The 9408-nt window shown below is 42.3% G+C and overlaps 1 protein-coding gene across 1 annotated transcript; it reads left to right on the plus strand.

The window, feature by feature from the left end:
• LOC109850948 (glucan endo-1,3-beta-glucosidase 2-like) lies at positions 7955-8885 on the plus strand. The gene is made up of 2 exons (XM_020421031.1): positions 7955-8059; positions 8134-8885. Exons 1-2 carry the CDS (start codon positions 8008-8010, stop codon positions 8634-8636), a joined length of 555 nt encoding a protein of 184 aa, XP_020276620.1. The 5' UTR covers positions 7955-8007; the 3' UTR covers positions 8637-8885.

Genomic DNA, 9408 nt, shown 5'->3' on the forward strand with positions numbered 1-9408 from the left:
GCTGAATTTTGTTGTTCTCCAACAGGTACTTAAAGATGCCGGGAACTTCGTCATCTTTGAAGGAGTACATTTTGGGAAACCTCGTCTCTGAAGATTTCTGCTTCTGAGGCCGTTGTTGCCATTGCCCTCGAGCTTGTTGTGGTGCTTGTTGCTGCTGCTGCTGTTGCTGAGGTTGCAATTGAAAGGTTTGATTAGCATCAACTGCATTAGCGTGTGCCTTACCTTTCCCCCGTGGGACGAAATTCTGTGCTGGAGCATTTGTCGCCTGTTGGCCTCTCTCCGCCTTCTTTCTTCTGAGGAATCGCTCTGCTTGCTCTCCTCAGACTTTCAGATCCTTCCATGTCTTGGACGGTGCTGTCCCCATTGCTTCCAACACGTCCAGCGCGAGGTTGTTGTGGCAAGTCTGGAGAATAAACTCCTCAGTGATCGGGTCCCGACAGTTCATCGCCTTGTTCCGGAACCTCTTGACGAAGGTGTCAACTAATTCCCCGTCCTTCTGTTTCTCGTCCAGCAACGATCCGATGGATATCTCTGTGTCATCGTCGAAGAAATTGGCGAGAAATTTGGTCTCCATGTCGTCCCAGCTATTTATGCTTCCTGGCTTGAGGCGGCGATACCAATCGAAGGCGGCTCCGCGAAGAGTGCTGACGAATGACCGCACCATCAGAGGCTCATTGCCGGAGATTACCCCCAAGTGTGATTTGAAGTAAATCAAATGTTGAGTGGGGGAACCCATCCCATTAAACGGCGTGAAGTTAATTAAATTGAACTTCGCCGGATATGGGATTGATTCCCACTCTCTTGGGTATGGACAAGGAATGCCCGTCTTTTTCATCTCTCTCTTGAGCGGAAATCAACGTATTGATTTTGCTCTCGAGGTTTTTAATCTTCAAGCTTTCACATGTGTTTTCGCTAGCATTCTCGTTACCACCCCCTGCATTGACGGGAGGATTATTGGTGTTATGCGTCTCATTCGCATTAGTGTCTTCGTCTTCCAGATTAACCGGGTTACGACGACTTGGCTCGCCTTGCTGGTTCGTCAATGCTTGGATTTGCTGGTCATGCATTTCTTTCATGTTTTACATGGCCATCTGCATTTCGAACTTGAAGGTTTCCTGCTGCTTAGCTAAGGCGTCTTCAAGCATTTTGGTCACTTGCTCCGTACTTATCATAAGTGCCTCGCGGGGTTGTCCCTCACTGGATACCGTATTATCTGATGCAACCGCGGAGCCGGCATCAGATTCTTCGTCTTCTGAAGGGAGTCTTGTCCGAACCCTACCATAGGTTGCTCGCTTGATGGTTCCGGACTGTAGACGGGTTCTAGGCCGGGATGCTTTCAGAATCGACTCGAGATTATCCCGTGTCGATGTCCCTTTGCTGGTCATATTGGTGGTGTTTGGAAACGCCTAGGCCTTGTTTTCGGCGTTTCAGTACTGAGCCTTTCGAAAACCGAAACTCGTTCGGGGACCGCCTTGATGCAGCTGCATTCAGACAATACTGCCCGAATGAGTTTGGAACAGGGGCACTGAGTTTCCTGTTCTCGGGGACTCCTTTTCCTGGTTTTATTCGTACCCCCAGCACGATAGTACAACTCGTCATTTTGACAGTCGGAGTAACCTATCGTGTGCGGGCACGACTTCTCAGGTATAACACTATCACTATCAGATGAACACTATCGTCATCAGACGATAATGTTTCCTTCTGAGGGGGAACTGCCTTCTTCGGGCTTTCAAAAGTCACGTGCCTCGAAACATGCCTTTTTGGGCGTGAGTTCTCGGCGGGCTCCTGGACTTCAATGCGCAAGTTGGTGCGCATGACTGCCTTGGTCTCTTTGTCATGTTGGAGGTGACGGCGACCCCCAGCATGCTGCGTTGTCTGGGGCTTCTTCATCGAGCCCAAACGATCTTGAACAGGAGCTTTGCCTCTCTCGTCGGGAATCGGACCGAGGCGCTCCAAGACTGACTTTTTCCTTCGGGATGATTCTGCATGATCTCCCGGAGAAGCTATTGGGATTACCGGCGACTTTGGTTGATTCACCGGAGGTTGAACTTTGGTTGGAGGCTGCTTCGGCCTCCACACTTGGCGGGTTGATGGCGGCTTCTTGGCCACTCTTCCTTTCTTCAATTCCTCGGCCTTCTGCACGAGGATTCTTGCTTGTGCAAGTAATGCGCGGCGTTTGTGAATCCGCTCTTCGAGTGTCGAACGGTTCCGTTTGACCCGGATCCATTCGTTCGTCGGCGGCTTGGAGGAACCGCCATTCTTCAGTTGTTGAGGCTGTTTGCCTCTCCTATTCGTCAGATCCGCGTTGTAGCGGACTCCGTCCGTAGACTCCATTGCCTTAGCGAGTTGTCGCGCAAGGCGCTGACGTCGCCTCTGGCGGGCTCTCTTTGAGAGGGTCACAACGCCCTGAATAGTAGAGGCGTCGGCAAGAATAGGTTTGACCTCGTTGGAGGTCGGTGGAACTTCACCCGACGCAACTTTGGCGTCACATATGATGAGAGCAATCACTATCAAGGTACCATATCTCTTTACGTCGTTGCCGTGATGTCCCCTACAAGAGAGGAAGGTGTAGTAACTTTAGGTACCCAAATCTTGGGTCATTGGTGGTTAGTAAACTTAGTACCTTTGGGTACCCATGTGTTCGCGGTGAAAATTGCCTTCATTGAATTCATTGTTGTCTTGAGTAACTGTTTTTCGGTTACAAAAGATCCGGTCTTTTGTAGATCCGGTTACAATGAAATCAAAGAAAAAGAAAAAATTACAACTTTCCTTTCGGCTCCCACTGTGGTCGCCAGATTGTTCGCGGTGAAAATTGCCTTCATTGAATTCATTGTTGTCTTGAGTAACTGTTTTTCGGTTACAAAAGATCCGGTCTTTTGTAGATCCGGTTACAATGAAATCAAAGAAAAAGAAAAAATTACAACTTTCCTTTTACAACTTTCCTTTAGAACAAATCGCAAGATCCTGTTTTGCGGTCTCTTGCTTGTGTGGGTTCTTTGCCAACACCGGGGTTAATCCGTAGACCACCGCGCGATCTAGATCCGGTCAGATCTACACGATTCGACGGGTATTATTTCGCAAAGAAAATAATAGTCGGGGGGGGATTGGTTCACCAAGGAAACAATCGCCCAAATCTCGGGATCAAAGGCCAAGCTTTGATCCGGAGTGTGATCTCGTGTAGATCTCAGATCTGATCTTTACCTCTCTCGAACTCCTGCCTTTTGTAGATGCTCGCCGAGAATCAGATCTGAATCTTCAAGTCCTCAAGTCTTCAAAACTCCAAGCTCGATCTTCAATTCGGCAGAGTTTCGGCTCTCAAAGTTCCAACCTTTTCAAATGAACAAAGGGGAGCCTATTTATAGGCTCTCTGAACTGTGCCCGCGCACAGATCCGGGTCGGCCACCCATGGGTGGCCGGCACTGGGCCGAGCCACCCATGGGTGGCTCGGCTTTGGCCGAGCCCCCCCTTAGGTGTTGGGTTTTGTTGTTTTGTCCGGTTTCGTGGTTGATTCGGACTCTGATTTGTTGATTTGATTTGGCAGTAGATCCGATTCCTGATTAGGCAGTAAATCCACTTCTGAGTTCGAGTCCGAAACTGATCTTGATTCGATCGTGATTCGTCCGAGTCTGCCCTTGGTTGGATGACTCGTTGACTCTTCGAACCCTTGGCTTGATTCTACACGCGAATGGATGTATTCCGTTGCTTGCGTGCGATTCGTCAACTTTGTCGCCTCGTTGGTTCGTCGGTTTATGCCGAGCTGTGCTAAGGGACCTATAAGCAATTTTATACGCCTAAACCATGTCAATCTATAAAATTCATAATTATCTTTAATTCTACAATGAGTAGAAATATGACCATGTTTCATGCAATATGTGCATACAAAATTTCTTTTGTATGTATGAGTATGAGAACCATGAAACCTATTTCTACCATGGTGATGATGATTAGCATAAGCATGAGTTGGTCTAATCCTACCACTCTCAATTTCTAGTCTTTCAATCTTGGATCTTAATTGCTTATTCTCGAAATCGAGATCTCCTAACAATTCATCTTTTAAAGCAAGAAAGGTTTCTAGTTGTTCTAGTTTCACATCACAAGAAGCATGCAACTTTTTAAAAGAAGAAAATTCCTTTGACATTCTTTTAAATTCAATGTTTAATTCTTCTAGAGCCGTAGCTAGATCACATTGCATGTAAAAGGATTCACTCTCGGTGTCGGATATTACCTCATGTTCAAGGGCCATGAAGCAAACGTTGGGATCATGAAGAGCAAGTTTAGCTCATTCTTCATTACTATCCGAATCACTTGGTTCGGATTCCTCCCATCCGGCATACATAGCCTTCTTCTTCTTGTATTTCATGTACTTCTCCTTGAGCCTTGGGCAATCCTTAGCGATATGGCCCGGTTCATTGCATTCAAAACATTTTCCTACACGTGAAGAAAATTTGTTGTTAGATCGTGGGTTAAATTTCTTGTTTATTTTTATGATTCTAGAAATTCTTCTAGAGATATGAGCCACTTCTCTAGAAAAATTAACTTCACTATCCAATGACGAAGAGGAGTTATTACTAGCTTCTTTGAGAGCTATGGTCTTCAATTTTGGTGATGGCTCCTCAACTTTCCGTGAGGGCACTTCCTCCTTCTCCTTTCCCTTGAGCTTTTTCTCATAAACCTTGAGCTTGCCGATGAGGCCATCAAGAGGTAGAGTGGTAAGGTCATGAGCTTCTTCTATCGCCGTTGCCTTGGGTTCCCACATCGGAGTTAATGAACGGAGAATCTTGTAGTTCGTCTCTTGAATAGTCAATTTCTTGTCAAGACCATGCAATTCATTGGTAATGTTAGTGAAGCGAGAAAATATAGCATCAATTGATTCATTTGGAAGCATTTGAAATAACTCATATTCATGCATGAGCCCACTAATTTTGGATTCCTTAACTTGGGGGGTTCCTTCATGTGTAATACATAATTTCACCCATATTTCGTATGCGGTTGCACATGTAGAAATCCTATTATACTCATTACGGGAAAGACCGCAAATTAAGGCATTCATAGCCTTTGCATTAAGATTGGCTTGGTACCTTTCTCTATCGGTCATAGTCCCAACTTTGGGCTTTTCTACATATTTTTTCTCTTTGAGTTCTAGAATGTCAAGGTCAATGCAACGAAGATAAATCCTCATCCTAGCCTTCCAATAAGCAAAATTACTACCGGTGAAAAGTGATGGTCTAGTTGTGGATTGTCCCTCTAGCATATGCACATTCATTGAAGCCTCCATAAGATCTTTTCTCTAAGGTGATTAAACCAAAAACTAATATAGCGATCAAGCTCTGATACCAATTGTTAGACCCTAGAGGGGGGGTGATTAGGGTCACAAGGCTATAATAGTGCAATAAAATTAAGACAAACAAAACACAATATCCAAATGCAATCAAAATAGAGGAGATAGAGTTAGGAATCGTTATCCTGTGACGCGCGATGTGTTAACGAGGTTCGGTCCGCTGATCTACGTCCCCGCTCCCCACTCTCGAGGAGAAATCCACTACATAACCCGGTTTGGAAGCCGGAACTTCTTCTACACAGCGATCCCCTCACGATCTCACACTACACAGTTGATCTCACTAGATCACACTCCCACACAATTGATCTACACAAGACCAAGCTCTCAAAATAGTAGAAATGGTGTAAGAATCCTCTCTTTACAATGTCCCTATGGTAAAGAGAAGATAACACTGAAGCTGGGATGTGAAACATAAAAACTCAGAAGAAACTGGTTTGAAAATGAAGCTCTGTAAAAACGTTCTCTGAAAGATTTTGAAAAAGATCTGGGACGCAGAGGAAGAAGAAGAAGATAGGTTTAAATAGAAAACACAGCTGTTTGAAACCCATACCCAATCCCCAAAAATCTGGAAACAGAACAGCACTGAGATCATGTGAAATCGACGCTAAAAAACTGTACCATATTACCGTTTAAAACAATCGACGGTTGACCGTGACTTTTTCGCGGTCGACCGCGAGGCAGTTCAGAAACTTACCAAAAGTCCAGAGACTTTCGCGGTCGACCGTGGCGGTTGACCGTGGGAAATTTTTAGCTCACGGTCGACCGTGGCGGTCGACCGTGAAAGTTTCTGTTGCTCACTGACGAGTGAGCTCAGGCGCGATCGACCGTGGCGGTCGACCGCAATCTGATACACTCAAAACCTGATTATTGACTCACTTAAAATATTTGTAAAATATTCATTTGACCTCTGAAATTTGTGAAACTTTGTAGAATGTTTTTAATACTAAAAACAAATTGTTTGGAAAAGGAATTTTGCAAATAGGTCCTCATACTTATAAAAAATAGTATTTTGTGAAATACGTTCAAAACTATAAGTATGAAAACGTGTGTGTTGATATCCCAATAGCTTCAAATGAAATCTAAACTATTTGCCTACATTCTAGCACTAGAGAGAAAATAAAAAACTAGCTAATATCCTCACGAGAATACAATTCTTGAGTCTTGATATAGCTTGAGTTGGATGAAGCTTCTAATTGAATTTGGTGTTCTTAAAATAACGTTGCTTCATCACTATGCCTCCTCCTCCTTTGGATATCATCGTTATAGCGCATATTCCATCCAATCCTCCATTGATGGCACTAACAAGCTTGATATATGAATTCACTACATTTGCACTCACTAAGCCATTAGTACTGATAATGGTGGTTGTAAAACATCATCAAAACATAAGGGCTAATAGGTTATTGTGAGCATGACCTTTAACGCTCAACCCATTTTGCTCAATAGATAAAGACGTATTGTGTGTGTTTTCGTTAATACCTGGTTCAAGGGGCCTAATTCAAGGCTTAGTTCATTATGTCCCGCAGGTGGCGATGAACTCACCAAGAAAATGTTCAAAGCCGGAAGCTACCTCTCCCGAATTCACGATACGAATAGTTGCCCAACCTAATTTATTTTGTGATTTATTGATTTATTTATTAATTTTTAGTTTTCGGTCAATATTGCTTTTTAGCGGGGCTGTTGGATATTTTTTAAAAAAGTCAAATTGACTTAATCTAATTCTCTAAAATATCTCAACTAACCCACTTTTTTCTCCTTAACCCTCTCCACCATCCGTTCTCACTTCTCTCCCTACTTAAGCATCCCTTTAATCCCTTTCTAAAAGAAGAAGCACAGAGCCCAATTCTTCTCTTAATCCACCATCATTCTCTCTAAACTTCTCTCCTCTAATCTCTTAATCAATGCTCTCTTCAAAACTCTCTGCTCACGTACAGAGAAAAGAAGAAGTAAAGAAAAGAAGAGAAAGAAAGAAAAAAAAAAGAAATAGAGAGATAATTATTTTTGCTACTATTTTATCAGTAGTATTATTTGGGCAACCTTCTTCATCTGAACAAAAGCTATGTGCTCTCGTCCGAGTACGGAGGCCAGAGCTCTCGCCCAAGTACGGAGGCTGGCCGTTTCCGGGGGTTTTTACCGCTAGGGGGGAGAGAACCATTTGCGCCAGGATGATAGATATTCTTTTTTTGGGAAATTTCATTTGTGTATGACTTTCTCTTAGGAATGTCATATCAGTAGCTAGTCCAGCGAGCCCGTTTGATATTATAAATTTTGGCCGTATAATCTACTTCCGAATTCGACATCACTCTCAAAACAAATGAACATACAACCATACACGCATGCACAATGTGAATACAATCACAGATAATATACAACCATCCAAAAACTCGAAAGACGTATTTTAGTATACCATATGCATCAAATAAACTTATACTGTAAAATACCTAATGGTACATGACATTTCTTGATAGGGTGGAGACGAAGCTCATGTGTTCTTATGTATATCAGCAGAGTGATACATATTATAATGGCAGTCGTAAAAGCGAAACGAGCTAGAAACAAAAAGAAGGAAGTTTCCTACTCCCTGAAGAAAGCTCTTCAGCAATTTCCTCTTCTATCCTATTTCTTAAACTCTATACTCCATTTTCCAACTCCACAAAAATTTGCAGACAATGGTGGGCTTTTACCTCGCATTCTCCCTTCTCCCTCTCTTGGGCTTCAATGGTATCAAAATTTCTCTCTCTTTAATACATCTATGTCTTTTTTGTTGCTAAAATATTATCTAATTAAATGTGCAGAAACTGAAGTCCTTAAGCTGATGAGTTTCCAAGAACTAAAACAAACCACCATTGAAGTCTCTGTAAGTGAAGCAGACATCCCCAAAATCTCCTCCTCTGTTTTAGAAGCGGAGAATTGGCTGAAATCCCGTGTCATCTTCCAATCACCAAACACCAAAATCACTAGCATTTCTGTAGGCAAGGGTGTCCTCTGCTACAAAAAGCTTGAGCCTTTATGGAGCTCAGTCTTGCCGTCTATCAAAAATTTGCACTCAGTGCTGTTAAAATTGGAGATGACTAGAGAAATCGAAATTTCGGTTTCTCTCTCTTCTGATTGCTTGGAGCAAAACCAATCTGCTTCTGAGTTTAGAGGTGATATACCAAAGGAAATGCTGAAGCCTTTGCTGAGATTTTTGCAAGACTTCAACTTGACTTATTCTATTGAGAAACAAAGGTACTCTCAGCTTAAATTTGTCGGCATGAGGGAAGAAGCAAAAGCCATGGGCAGAAAGTTCTCTTCTTAAGATTTTCTTCATCTTCTTCAAAGAAATTGCAGGTTTGAGGACTTTATGAATTCAGCTACACTCACATGAAACTGGCTGAAGTTGGAATGAACTTTTTCATTAAAATGCTACTTCAGTGCTACCTCTGATTTCTTTATGTCGTTCACTGCAACTGACTAAATTGGAAAGATTTCGGTAATAGACGTTATGTGATATTGTTTACGAAGAGAATTATTTATACTTATTGTTTTCTTGTTTTTAGTAAGTTAAAAGTAAAAAAGAAGGGATATATTGAGAATGTTTTCGGTGCTATTTCAATGTCAAGTATTGATGTAAACTTTTGTTGATATGTTGAGAATGTTCTCAGTGTTATTTCAACTGTCAATATTGATGGAAACTTTTGTTTCCTAGAGCAAAGATTGCCAAGTATTCCGATAGTTTATCTTTCTTGTTTTCTTACCTTTAGCCATGAGGTGGACGATGAACTAACGGGAGAGAATTTTTCACCACAGTTTTCACATGTGTGGGTAAAATTATGTCGGAGGATATTTTTTCCAATGAAAATTGTGATTCACATTTTTAGGGGAGTTATTATAATATCTTAAAGTTAAAGGGAGTTTTCTGATCACCCATAAACTAAAGGGGGTGTTTCTGATATTTTAAAAGTTATGGGAGGTTATCTGTTAATCATCGTGGTGGTGTGGTTCTGATATTAAGCCCTTTAAAAAATATGTTAATGATCAATTTTATTATTATTTTATTATTATTTTTTGGGAAAAATATGTATAGGCCC

The sequence above is a fragment of the Asparagus officinalis genome, chromosome 7 (genome assembly GCF_001876935.1).
Source record: "Asparagus officinalis chromosome 7, Aspof.V1, whole genome shotgun sequence".
Classification (NCBI taxonomy): Eukaryota; Viridiplantae; Streptophyta; class Magnoliopsida; order Asparagales; family Asparagaceae; genus Asparagus; species Asparagus officinalis.